Source organism: Denticeps clupeoides, chromosome 2 (genome assembly GCF_900700375.1).
Source record: "Denticeps clupeoides chromosome 2, fDenClu1.1, whole genome shotgun sequence".
NCBI lineage: Eukaryota > Metazoa > Chordata > Actinopteri > Clupeiformes > Denticipitidae > Denticeps > Denticeps clupeoides.
In genome coordinates, this window is record NC_041708.1 from 33,487,388 (window position 1) to 33,502,306 (window position 14,919).

Here is a 14,919-nt window from a genome sequence, read left to right on the forward strand (position 1 = left end):
GAATTTATGTCAGACATACATACAGACATGTATACATGTATGCGCATACACAACCATTCAAATGTTAGGGCCATGTACATTTACATTTACGGTATATATCAGATGCCCTTAACAGATTACTTACAATCAGGGTCAGTCTCCCAGGAGCAATTTAGGGTTAATTATCAGCAACAATTAGTATTTCGTTCCAAAGGAATGCCGTGTTCCCTAACGCTGTCATACAATGACTATGCATTTAGTCATTGTGTTGGCCATCATGGATTATTATATTTATTTATCATTAAACCCTGTTATGTTTGGGTCCAACTTCCCTCCCGCCACACATCTTTTACAAATGCAAGTCTGTCACTTTAAAAACTTTATTGTTTTCTAATAACCAATCCTGCATTTTATATGTATTTTATAGAAAAAAAATGAAATTACTGAATGACCCTAAACTTTTGAATGGCAGTGTACCTCCACATACATATATACATACAAAGTGTTTTATTTTTTTCTGTGATTCATATCACATCACAGCACCCAAAATTTGTTCTCCACATTTACATACATACATAAATATGTTTTGTTCATGTTTTCCTCTTTGGCTCTGATTTAGAATATAGCCATTTTTGATGTGACTGTTCATTTCATATTTCTTCCTGTTCATTGTGTCTTGCTGAAAACCTCTACAAAAATGCATGCCTCTGGCAATTAAAACGTTTTTTCTTTTATACCGTCCTTGCATTGAAAGCAGAGATCTTTTTTAAAACCTAGATCCCCCAGATGTTCATTTATGTTCTAAAGCCTTCTTCTAAACCTGTAACAAGCAAGCAGCCCCAACAGCCCAATCTCAGTCTTATTTTTTTTTGCTTCCAGGCAAAAGAAACTCTATGCTCAGTGGACCAAACGTGTTTAGCATGTTTATGTTCAAATGTAAAATTAACAACCGAAGCAGAATGGGTGATTTAACAGGGTTTTTTTGTTTTGTTTTTTTGGTAACTTAATTACTTCTGATGTTCTTGATTCGTTATAGGATGCAAATAGATATAGGCACCTATATATATATATATAGTACTGAGTGCTCACTGCCTGCGACTGCATCTTGATCTGCAAAGAGCCTCCTACAGTAGAGCCAAGTAGCATCACATGAGCTCAGGCGTGTATGAGCTGCCCAGAATCATTACAGCATTTCTCTAGTCCAGGCATTATGTGTGAGAGGCTGTGTGTGTGTGTCCGCGTCCTCGGAGGATCGTCTCCCAGAGTACTCTAAGCCAGGTTACCAGAAGCGTTTAATGGCCGTGCCTCGCTGCAGCCTACGGCACAGGAGCGCTGAGCCACTGACGTCTCACTTGCAAGCGCACCAGCATTACAGCAGTATTAATGCCACGTACGTCTGTGCTCTTCCTCGTATTTCGAGGGTGCCATGAATCACATTCGACAGCGGAATCTGTGGATTCTCCAGCCAATTCAAGATTATTTTCATTTCACAAGAGCGAAAAAAGACAAAAAAATCTATAATTCCTTAATCCAATGATGCTGGTGACACTTGAGAGATCCGCTAAATTTGTTTACTCTCAACAAAGTTCAAGTACATTTGACGCTAAATTCAAAGGTTGAAAATTGTGTGCTCTCTTTTGTAAATGTTAGGGCTCAACTCCGGAACTAGATGCTATTTTCAAGGATAAATTGAGATGAACGTGTCAATTTCAGGGACTATAAAAGGGGAATTGAAAGTGAAGGGATTTTAACCGAATCAAAATTTCCTTTTTAATGCTTAAGTATTCAGTTTACACAAAATGAAGCACATTAAGCACGTTAAGCACTCTTCAAAGCTGAAACTACTACTATTAAACACACACAGACACACACCAAAATGTGCATTTGTAATTTAATCCACTAAGGTGTTTGGAACTGCTGTTGCAGGGCCGTAAAGTGCAACTTCATGGCTGAGAATATCAACTTCCCAACACATCCACTGACCTGACGTTCTGGGTGACAGACGCTGTCCTTTAGTCCCGCCACCAAGATTACTTTTAGCCATTTTACTCAAAGTTACGCTGAGCACAAAAACGAATAGCCTTCCCCACCACCCCAACAACAACGCTGCAGCAAGAAAACGCCCCCGTTCCCAGCAAACAGGGGCCCTTCCTACTCGTTAATGTGTGACAATCCTTTAACACTAATGGAGTATGACTGCGTGCCGTTAAAAGAGGGTGCCCAACCAATGTGATTTCAAGCGCTGCCTGTTCAGATAGCAATTTCCCTTCCGGATGAGCATTTATCCTCCGCAGGCCTTGGGCAGCATGGCAAATGAAGAAGAGCTGGGGTGGCACTTTCACGTTCCCCTTAAAAAAACTTTGTGCCTAACCAGGTTGTAGGGTCGACAGTCATCCGCTCAATGCAGGCTGACGGAAGAAGCGCTGGTTACGAAAGAGGGCTCGGTGATATGGCCTAAAAATAATATATCCCGCTACACAAAATATATCTTAGCATTCGTACTGTGATTTAGAGGAAATCGAAGATGTGCTAAATTCGGCCGTTTATTGCATAAAATGACAACTATATAATGAATTTCACCAAATGTTTTTTCTTCGCAATGCCTCTATCTTCCAGTAACGTCTGTAAAATCGCATGGTTTTCACTTATCTCTGAGGATTCACTAATTGCAAAAAAAAAAAAAAAACGGGGGAGGAACCTGTCTGCTTGGACGGTGCAGAGACTTGAACCCCGAAAGTGAAGTGCATTCCGTCTGCTTAAAAATAAGGTTAGAATTCATACTGGATGGTCTTGATATAGTTGACTACACTGCACGATGAGCCAATCGTGATATATATCAAGTATATTCGTTACTCGATATCCCGTCTCTACCAAGCAAGGATAATGAATCGCACAGCAATAAACAAAGACAAGCAGAAGTTTATAACAATACTAGAAATAAAACATATTTGCTTCCGGCAGCCGAAGGATGGGCCATCAATTTCACTCTAGTTACCTCTCCTTCGTAGTTGCTCTCCAGAGAACTTGCTGCCAGATCGGAGTTTATATCAAATGAAGCGGTAATCCGACAGAAGACGACACTGCCTGAGCGGCTCCGGCAGAAAGCCTTTCTCCCCCCGCCGGAATACTAATTCTGTGGATCATCTGCGTTTAACTCTTCCCCCCGTCGTGCTGTCAGGAGGTCTCCGGGCAGGTAAACACTGGGTTAAAATGTGACAGCGCCACACATCCATCTCCATTAGGCAGGAGCTCCCCAGCACTTAAACCTCCCTGCACAGAAGGCGCTCTGGGCAAGTGCTAAGTTTGGGCCACCAAACCAGACAAAACTATTCCTGGCCCTTTAATCTTATTATTCCACGCTGAGACACCTCGGACGTCCAACACAGGGCTGCTTTTTAACAGCTTGCCAGCCAGTGCACCTTTTGTGTGTGTGTGTGTGTGTGTGTGTGTGAGGCTGCTTGTTTGCACGCAACCTTCACCCAGAAGCCCTTGCTTCTTCTCACCGTTCAGGCAATTTGCGAGATGGTAAAAGCACCAGACACTTATAACGTGGACGGGCGCACAATTCCACAGATCTCTGGCGGGTTGGAGAGCAAACTTGCGCTCGCAAAGTTGGTCGCAAAAAAAATAAAAACTTTCTTTTCCCAGCAGCACCTCTAATGTTAGGCGATCAGCAGTATATCTTAGATGGAAGGAAACTACCTAATATAAGCCCTTTTTTTTGGCATTTGGCATTTCCACGGCTCCGGTTGGAACCCGAACGTGGGTTAAAGTGGAGGGTCGCTGGGCGTCGCGGACCACCGCAGACGAGCCGTTCTTCCGGGCAGCGATCAGAGACTCTAATAAACGCACAAACCCACAGCAGCCGGGTCGGCGGTTCGGGGCCAAAGTGCGCGCACTTGCGCACGACATTCCGGACGCAGTTACAAGAAGTGCGCCGAGACGCGTTGACGGCTGTCACCCTCGCAAATCGCCGCAACTTACGTGTGGTCGGAGGGGCTGCGTTGAAGCTGCTCAAGCGGCCGAAAATCCACAGCAGTAGCGTCACACTCGCTCCAGAGAGCGGCGGCATCTTCGTTGTACAACGCTTTTAATGATAATTTTCTAAAAAAAAAAAAAAAAGTCTTTTTTTTTTTTTTTTTTTTTTAAACAGAGTTTTAATTTCTCCTGGATCCCCCCCGCCCCCGCGCCGTGCGTGCAGCCGGATTCCCGCGCAGTCGACGCCGTTCCGGCTGGAGAGGACAGGAGGCTGCCGCTCTTCGGGTCTGGAGCGCCGCTGCTGCGCACACAGCCACTCCGGCTCGGGCGACTACACTTCAGACTTGTCTTTTCTGCTAATTCTTTTCTTCTTTTTTATCTTCTTTTTTTTAAGCCATGACGGAGCCGCTGCGTGCTCTCGGCGCAGCCGCCTCAGCTTCTGGATGTTCGCTGTCCAGGTGCTGAAGTTCTCACTTGCGCCGCTCTTGTCCCAGACCGTGGAGCATATAAGAGCCAGAGCCACCACCCCCCCCTTCCAAAAGGCGAGTTGGTACGGTCCGCGAAGCAGGAGCGCAAGCCTCGCGGGAGGCGACTTCTCCCGGGACGCGACCAATGGACTCGGGTGGGTTGAGGGACCGCGGCGCTTGTAATTAATTAAAAGGGGGAAAGTAGCGCCGCGCGTGTGGCTCTAAACAAATTAATTAATACATAGCAAAATATCTTACTTTATTCTCAATTATTCTTCAGATAGCGCATTGTCAAAGGTAGAGTTAAAAACAAGTGCAATGTACATTTTTGCCTAAAGTTGTTATATAGTCTCTGAGCAAGACTGGCTGGAGCTCGACCTGCTCCATTCGACTAGCCGAGACTACCACCACCTTTAAGAAGCAGTTGAAAACCCACTTATTCAAAACAGTATTTCAGACTAATCTAACACTTACACACACACACACACACACACACACACTGCACTAAATAAATACATTTCTTTGTCTAGCACTTAACAATTTCCGAGCATGTTCTTTTTCTGACAAGTTAGGCCTTATCAGGGCTCTTAGTTTTGTAAACTCAAAATCCATAGAAATCGAACAAGAATTGCTGGTGTCTTCCTCTTGTAAGTCGCTTTGGATAAAAGCATCTGCAAAATAATAATAAAATAAGTTTTAAAAATACTAAAATAAGTAAAGCAAGACGCTTAAACCGTCCTGTAGCTGTCCCCGCATCTAAAGTTTAATTTAATGTGATGTCTGAAAGGAACGGCTTATAAAAAAAAAAAACTTACTTGCCCTTCAAGTATATTTAAATGTATGTATTGTACTAACTTTGCTGTACTGACTTTAATCTGGTTGAAATCTGAACAGTTCTGTGATCGTTTGTGGGTGCTAGTAGCCTAGTGTCACGACTATGGACTTACGGGGAAAGGAAGCGCAGAGGTCTGACATGCTGGGAAGGCGGTTTTATTATACAATAAACATTAAACAAATACAAATAAACAACGGCGCGGTGGCCAAAACTATTTAAACAAAGGGGAGAACATAAACCCGATTGCCAGAACTGAAAATACTCACACGTACACGTTTGCAATGTCAAGTTCACGAAAATGCCGGAGACCTGGAAGGGGCGGAAATATCCGGCATCTGACACCTACTGGGTAACACACTCGCCTATGAACCACTAGACCCAGGTTCAAATCCCACTTACAACCATTGTGTCCCTGAGCAAGACACTTAACCCTGAGTGTCTCCAGGGGGGACTGTCCCTGTAACTACTGATTGTATTTTGCTCTGAATAAGGGCGTCTGATAAATGCTGTAAATGTGAAAGTGAAAGTGAAGTGATTGTCACACGTGATACACACGAGCACAGCACACAGTGCACACAGTGAAATTTGTCCTCTGCATTTAACCCATCACCCTGAGTGAGCTGTGGGCAGCCATGACAGGCGCCCGGGGAGCAGTGTGTTGGGACGGTGCTTTGCTCAGTGGCACCTCAGTGGAACCTTGGCGGATCGGGATTCGAACCGGCAACCTTAACCGCTAGGCCACCACTGCCCCGAAATGTAAATGTAATATAAATGTTTGAAGTACTTTGCTTTTAATATAACATAACATGTAGTAGAATTTATTGCAATTTTTTTGGGAAATGATTGCTTGGTGCATTAGACATTAAATGAGTCAAAATTCCCGACCAGACCTAGCTGACATACTAATGACTGGTAGCTGAAATGGCTATTAATGTTTCAATTCAAAGGAAAATCGTGGCCGGTCAACGTCACTGCAAATGAGTGGTTTGTTCTCATTCTGTCCATCCCACTGTTTCATTGAACAACTTGAGAAAATCACCATCTGTGTGCCTATGAGAAACAACAGCAGGTAAAGCCAGTAGGTAGAAAAACATCCCATCCAATTGATCTGGATTCCAAAAATACATCTCCTAAAATATGATTTTCATGAAAGTAAGAGTACTAACTAAGAGAACTCCCTGGTAATTTAATTTATGTGCCGTTCTGGAGCGCCTCGGCCACAAACTGCTCCATGGCAAAGGACAGGGAATAGAGATGTCCTGTAGGTGGCGTGGTTCCTGGCAGCAGGTCAAAAGTCATGTTGCCTGACCAATAAGATAGCAGCTGTGCAGCCTTGGATGGGCTGAAGATGGCACCTAGGTCGTGGTAAATGGTGTCTAGGACAGAACGTGACTGTGCTGAAATTGATATGGAGGGCTGAGAGTGTTGTGGCAGCAGACAGTGACAATGACAATGTGCTCCAACACCATGCCTGATGATCAAGCCAGGTGCAGCTCGTGGACAGCCAGCCAGGGGAACCCAAGAAGGAGAGGTGAGGTGAAGATAGTGGTGATCAGGGTGGATGTTTTCCACGTAGGAATCCACACGGAGCCACAGAGTCACTGTGCGGGGGTGATCGTTCCAGAAGAAATGAGCTGACCGTCCACGGAGGTAATGGTGAGTGGAGATGAAAGGGATTCATCGTCCACAAAGGCGGTGGTGGAGATGGTGTGCTGAATCCACTCCAGGATGGGTGAGAGAGTGAATCTGGATGTTGGCGTCGATGAGGGGGAGAAAGAGGCCCGGTTGATTGCGCCACTCCAATAAACTAGGTGGCACATTTCCCGGATGGATGGGGCTCCGTGGTGGGAAGGGGAAGTGCAGTATGCACACAAATCCTCTCGATATCGCCTGTCTCTCTCCTGATTGGTGAGGACCGCCCGTTCCCCCATGTTGTCAGCGAGTCGGGGTGCTGATGGTGGAGGTTGGGGATTTTGGTGCATGATGGGAGTTGAAGAGGCAATTCTTGGATGAGCAAGCAGGTGGCGGTCAATGCGCCGAGGCAGTTAAATGAGTGCTTCATAGGTCTCTGGCATCTCCCGGCTGACCATCTTGCTGCGGATTGGTGGGCCAGCCCTTCATAATAAATCAGCCGGTGGGCATGGGCATCCAGTGGAGTCTGGGTCCGGAATTTCATGGTGAATTGGCTGACTGATGAGGAATTATGAAGGGGCAGTGGTGGCCTAGCGGTTAAGAAAGTGGCCCCGCAATCAGAAGATTGCCGGTTCTAATCCCGATCCGCCAAGGTGCCACTGAGGTGCCACTGAGCAAAGCACCGTCCCCACACACTGCTCCCCGGGCGCCTGTCATGGCTGCTCACTGCTCACTAAGGGTGATTGTTAAAAGCAGAGGACACATTTCATTGACTGCTGTGTACAACAATGACAATCACTTCACTTTCACTTCATTTTCAAAATGGACCGTAATGAAATGACAGTGATAAATCAGTCTTCATACTTTTCTGTCATGGCTGCCATCCTCCCACCAGACCCACTGAGGGCACAAGGATGACCAAGGGGGAAGCCACCCGGAAGCAGTCAAATCCGGGGTCGACACCCAGTATAAATACAGGGCGTCAATCTTGGCTGTTTCCCACTCTTTGTCGAAATGTTTTGCATCGACCCCAGCCTTTCTGTCCCTCACCCTCCAATTGTTTCAGCCGATGCCACTCATGTTATTCTTGGTTCTGACCCACGCTCCTGGATTTTGCTCAAGTCTGCTTCGTCTTCTCCCCTGCCCCAGTAATACCATGCCTTGCTTCACCTCACAACAACCCAGTCATCCCAGCTGCCCTGAATCTCTTGCTCACTGCCCTGTGGCTCCCGATCTCCTTCACCCTTACCTCCAGCCTCGCATCAATGCTCCAAGTGCTCATGTAACTTGGCTCGCCCTGTTGCTGTGTACATTTCAAGTGCCTTAGTCTCCAAGTCCCCTGCTCCTCTGTCCCATCCAGCGATCACTATGTCTGCTAGTGCACCACCGGACTTGAACGTTGACATTAAGATTGGGCCATCTATGCAGCCCCTGTCCATCAATAGCAGCAGGACATTCAGTGACACCAGCAACTCTTGCAAATCGCCAACATGTTGTCTGACCTCACTACCCAGGTAAAATCATTGCAGTTCCGCCACAGCAGCATAGCTCCTAACCAGGCCCCTGTGGCTCAACGCACTACCACGATACCTGGCCTCACTCCAACTTCTTTCTATGAAGGCAGTGCAGAGAACTGCAGGGTATTTGTAATGAAATTATGTCTCCTCGTCCATCTCCAAGCTGCTCTTTTTCAGGATGACAAAGCAGCTATTGCCTATATGATCACCAGGCTAACAGGTCACACAATAGAATTGGCCACCCCACACAATCTCATTGTCCTGAGTTTCCCCTAGCCACCCCTAGAACCCCGAATCCACTGGGCCATACAGCAATGGGGAATGCCAAATGCCACCTCCATTCCACTCACCACCCCACTCACCTCCCTCCGTTTAGGCCAAGCCCCCAAAGCTATGCCATGTTTGTTGTCTGCTGCCCTGCTCTCGCCCAACCCACTCCCATTGGGTCCAACCACGCCCATGTTCAAACCACACCCCACACCAATATCCAAGACACCCCCGTCGGAATCCCCCTCCAAGGAAAACCTTCCCCAGATGCCAGGATAGAGCAGTTGAGCAACCCCACAAAGGCCTTATGATTTAGCCAATGATCTCCTCCAAGGTGTTTTACCCTGAAGCCCTGCATAGACTATTGCAAACTAAATGCAATAACCAAGAAACATCCTTTTTCTGAACACGGTGTTGAAACTAATGGCCATGATCACTAACTTGCCTACCAAATGCCTATCAATGCATTCGTAAATGGGAGGGGTATGAGTGGAATACAGCACCCATTTTGCAGCATCCAGATCCCCAAATGCCCTTCGTGGTCAAGGTTGATGCCTCTTGTCATCCTGTCCCAACACAACCTCCAACCATGCACCTTTGTCTCCCATTGCTTCAGTCCTGGTGAACAGAACTACAAAGTAAGTGAGCAGAAGCTCCTAGCAATCAATCACCTATGAATTGTACCATTGGAGGCAGCAGTTCACCTGTTCCTAGTGCTCATAGGCCAAAAAAACTTTGCTAGGTGCGCTGGGCCCTCTTCTTCACCCGGTTTGTCTTCTCTGTGTCATACATCCCCGGCATCAAAAACCAACGCCAACGCCCTGTCCAGATGCCACAACCAAGACGAGTCTCCCTTTACCTTTACACCCATTCTCAAATCAACCCGTCCTCCTCGCCCCAGTCTGTTGATCATTCCAACAGGCCATCGTCAATGACTACGGCAATCAACACACCTATGTTTCCTCTAGTGGGCTCATACAGCCCCCCTGTCTGGACATCCAGGGTGCCAACAAACCCAGGAACTAATCAGTCAATCTTTTTTGGTGGCCAGGCCTTGCACGAGATGTTACCAATTTCATTGCTGCCTGCCCCACCTTTGCTGCTCTCAAGGCCAACACCCAACGGCATCATCCTGCCCCTAACCTGACCCCATCATCTATTGTTCCAGGTGTCATTAGACTTCATCACGGGGCTACCAGAGTCTAATGGCATGACCACCATCTTAGTGTTGGTGAACCAGTTTTCCAACCTGCCCGCTTCATAGCCCTTTCCAACTTCCCCACTGCTGTTCAAACAGCAGACATTGTGCTCCATGAGGTGGTCCGATACAATGGACCCCAGACAACCATCTGTCTGATCAGGGACCCCAATTTATCTCCAAATTGTTGTGACACTTTTGGAACCAGCAAGGGGTCACCATCAGCCTCTTGTCCGGGTACCATACCCAAACCAATGCAGCTCCACCAGGTCCAGAACACCTAGTCAGTGGTGGCCTAGCGGTTAAGGAAGCGGCCCTGTAATCAAAAGGTTACTGGTTTGAATCCCGATCCGCCAAGGTGCCAATGAGGTGCCACTGAGCAAAGCACCGTGCCCACACACTGCTCCCTGGGCGCCTGTCATGGATGCCCACTAAGAGTCATGGGTTAAAAGCAGGGGACACATTCCGTTGTGTGCAACGTGTGCTGTGCTGCAGTGTTTCACAATGACAATTTTTACTTTATTACAAGAGGAATTACAAGAGGAAGACACCAGCAATTCTCGTTCGATTTCTATAGATTTTGAATTTACTAAACTAAGAGCCCTGATAAGGCCTAACTTGTCAGAAAAAGAACATGCTCGGAAATTGTTAAGTGCTAGACGAAGAACCTTTTTTTTTATTATTTTGTGCAGTATGTGTGCGTGTGTAAGTGTTAGATTAGTCTGAAATACTTTTTGAATAAGTGGGTTTTCAACTGCTTCTTAAAGGTGGTGGTAGTTTACTTTTCACTTTTTTTTTAGTCCCTGGTTCATCAAGTGCTCAACTGAACAGCAGGCTGGACAAAACGGCAAGCCAACTGAGGACGACAGCCCTCTCTGCTTTACCCCCCAGAGGACCACATGTGGATCTACACCAGGGGCCTGCCTATTCCATCTGACACCCGGAAACTTGGACCCCAATATGTCGGACCCTTCCTGGTCACCTGCAGGTTCAATTCTGTCACCTACCAAGTGGCCATCTCACGCACTATGCCAGTCAGCCCCATCTTTCATGTGTCCCACCTCCGGAAAGCCCACTCAATGCATCTGGCACCCCCAGATAGTCATCCTCTGCCTCTGTGCTTGATTGATGGGTCCATGATCTACACAGGCCACAAACTTCTGGACACTCATCGTATGGGGCACACCCTGACAATTTCTGATGTAAAAAATGACATCAAAAGAGCTTATGAATCTGTGGAAGATTGGAAAAGTACAGAGTACAACTACAAGTGACTTTGCTCCGTAGGAGTGAGCAACTGACAAAGATGAATGAAACAGTGTGCCATCATATCCTCGAGGAAGTGACAGAAACACTGCCGATAAGGATCCAGGGGCACTTCTTGAACTTGACACCACTTGTGTTCACAAGTTTACCATGATAATTTGTGTGCAGCAGAGGCTGATCTTTTGAGGAAAAGTGCATGAGAAGTCCAGCTGCACAAGCAAATACAAATAGAAAGCAAGGTGGAAAAATATATTTTATGGGCACATGCCAGCCTCACCAGCAACTGGCTAACAGTCTTGCTGAAATGCAACTGTCATGGGGGTGGCATGGCTTGGCATGGAAACAGGACAGGTCTAGTCATTTTCACAGTGAATGTGAACTTGGAGAAGATCCAACCAAGACCCGCAACTCATCTCTTTTCTGAGACATGATGTGAGAAGGTGAATCCCCGTTCAGGTGGCAACGGACACCCTCAAATTTATATAGAAACCAATAACCACAGTGATACATGAAGGTTTGTAACCTTTCAATATTTCTCTATAAATATTACCTACATGTTATCAAATTTCACACAATGAGACAACCCAATTAAACTTTGGTTTTGTTTAACTTCTTTTTAAAAATGATGCAAAATTACATATGTGGACTTTTGTTTGCAGTATCTGGCATGACAACTTGTGCAGCAATCACTGCAGATGGTCATTTCTAGTAACTGCGCCTAAAACCTGGACTATTTAAATAAACAATAATAATATCATCACATGGAAATCTAATGAATCTGTGATGTTTTGTTCTTGTCCAGACTGGTTATAGTCTATAGATATGATGGTGTTACAAAATAGTTGTATGGTTAAACAGAAAATATAGCGAGTATTGTCAGATTTTTTTACCTTCTTTACAGATTATGAGTAGCTTTAAATAATGCGGTCACAAGCATATTTTGCTAGCTTCCTTTGTACCATGTCTCATTGTCCTTTATATAACCAAGTCACCTTTAGGGATAACCTTAGAGAAATTACAGATTTTATCTAATAATCTGGCTCACTTTGAAGTCAGATGAAGACAAATTAATTTATGAAACACTGCTACAGGTAATAAGGTTTTATTTTATTTATTTATCTTTAAAGTATTTTTCCCTCAAATATTATTTTCTGCATCTTTAATGAAAGTAGAACATGGAAATGACAGATGGATGTCACTATAGTTATCAGAATATTATTCTCACTTTACAGGACACATGTATGATTAGTGTGCAAATTTGATTTGACCCAGACTCCAAGGTGCCATTCAGTCAGCAAATTACCATGAGATTGTATCAAGAGCATGGACTGTTTTTCCTTCCTTTTCTTTTTTGGTCCTTTGGCCAGTTTCTTTCTCCCCAAAATGCCTTATGACTATAGCATTCAAATGAGAACTTGGTGCCTGAATAGGAAAGCTTTTAAATGATTTAATGGGACGAAAGTGCAGACGTAATGGAATTCTGATTCTGTGTATTTTCAATTGAATTGATCCAAGGGTTATGCAAGTTTTTCTGAAAATGGAAGAATTTCTGATTTCCATGGTAGGCATATCCATTTAAAAGCTTGGGTGAATAATTGCTTTCTGAATGGTTCTGTGGCTTTAATTAACTAAATGAACCTTGTGATTGTGGGTTTCAGCATGGAAAAGTAAATGCATATGATACAAATCAAATGCATTATCTTCAAGTCCAATTGCTTCCAAATGGAAAAAAGTATTTCTGAGGGCAACAGGAAATTCAGCTGTGAAAGAAATTCTATGAGTCTGCAGGAAGCACTCTGTTTTACAATAAGCCTATCCCAAAACTTAGATCACACAGCGATAGAGACTTCTAAGCTGCCCAGTTGTGGTGTATACGTATTCTTCAACCCTATTCAGTTCAAGTACAAATCTAACAAAATACTGAACGTGTGAGACTTATTGAATATAGTCAAAAAATAAGTAGCTAATTTTCACAGTTTTGTATATATAGTAAGTTTCTTTTGTCCAAAAATAAATTGTACTAATGTCCTTCTTAAGGGGTAGCCTGGAAAAGAATAAAATCAGCTGGTTTCTGGATTTCAATGGCCTGGATTTCAATTTCAATACTTTAGTTCACTTCACCTCATAATCTTTCAAAAAATCTGAAATAAAACACTCTGTTTGCACCTATTTATTACAGGTTCCATTCTAGTACGAAGTCTGTACACTGAAAATTTGCTCTTCCTATTCCAGCTGGCTCATCTGTTTGCACGTTACTATGCTTAGTTCTGTTGTGTGGACAGACATATTTGTAATGGGAAAATCTGATTGGAGCAGCACTTCTCCAAACATGGCATGCTGACTTGCCAGAGTGTATATAATAGGTGCCACCCCTGGCCTTTAAATATCAAGGTAGAAAATATGCTGCTTGTTATTTCTGGACTTATGATAGAAGCAGGCCATTCACAGTCAACATGAGCTTTCATGTTCTTGGTAAACAAATTGGAAAGATAAAACTAATTAGGTTACTTTGGCACTCTTTGCAGAAGCTCAAAAGGACTTTGGTCTTCATGGATCATCTGTGGAACATGATGGCATTGGTGCAACATGCGTGGCCTTTGTGTGGGAGGCTGGTGAGGTGGGCTTTGGGTCTAGAAGCCGGTTATCATCACTCATACCACTAGCCCAAGGCTAGTGATCACTGTTCCGTTAATTACCGTGTAACCACTTTAGAAATAGATGGACAGAATTTGAAATAAATCATTACTGTTTCAAAGACTGGCGACGGCATCTCGAATCCCATTAAAACCGATTTGTTTGATATAAATGAGAAGATACTTGAAGACCTTCACTTGTGCTGCTTAACAGGCTTCCCAGACCTTTAATTATTGTAACTACCTTGGTCCATTGTTCATATGATGTACACAAGTAAAGTTAGCTAACTTTTTAAAACTGATTTAATAAAACCACCACAGTTTCCATTTAAAATGCAAATTAGAAATTTGCACAGGTTAACTAATACAAAAATTGGTGTACATATGTTTATTATACTGTCTAGCTATAAAAGTACTACTAACACCCTGATCTGATATATGCACAAATGTATGAATTTGCAATTAAATCATAATTTTAATTTAATCTTAATTGCTAAATGAAATTATTTTTAATTAATTAAATTAGCTTTAATTGAAACCCCCAGCAATAGAAATTCATGCAGCATACACTCACACACACAAGCATAAGCTAAATATAAGACCAGCATGGATTTACCTGGTGTTTGTTCCCACTACAATCCACTGAGTAATGGCAATAGGCAGGAAACTGCAACTATATTTTTAGAACAAAATATTTGTGGACAAATGGCTTACTTTGTGACGTTTAATATTTCACCATATATTTATTCAAACAATGGTTTCAAGATGGTTTTGTAAATCACGTACTCACTCTTTATATATGTTCATCCTTATTTTGGGTGGTGGGTATGCACTTCTTTATGCTTTTCAATATACTTGTGTTAAATAAAACTGCCTCTAGCAGTGAAAACAGCAACTGGATTCCCTCACCATCGGAACTGGCTTCACGGAGGATAGTCATAGGCACATGAAAATTGCATGTACCAAATCACCAGTCAAATCTGATTAATACTCAAATACACCCAACTGTACTGTGAATGCACAAAAATGGAACATCGTGAATGGCTTTAAATTTTCCCTTTTAAAGGTCTATAGATTTTTTTCCCTAAAGTGGTTTGTCTCATTTGTCATAATGTCTGTGATAATGCCAAAGCAAAGATTATACAGG

At 43.9% G+C, this 14,919-nt stretch overlaps 1 protein-coding gene across 2 annotated transcripts in view; it reads right to left on the bottom strand.

The window, feature by feature from the left end:
* The window catches only part of cntnap2a (contactin associated protein 2a), a 283,755-nt gene extending 279,285 nt beyond the window's left edge, over window positions 1–4,470 (bottom strand). For both annotated transcript variants that reach the window (XM_028961990.1, XM_028961981.1), the window contains exon 1: window positions 3,964–4,470. In XM_028961990.1, the coding sequence (XP_028817823.1) occupies window positions 3,964–4,051 (88 nt within the window). In that variant the 5' untranslated portion in view covers window positions 4,052–4,470. The remainder of the gene's footprint in view (window positions 1–3,963) is intronic.
* Window positions 4,471–14,919: the final 10,449 nt, after the last annotated feature.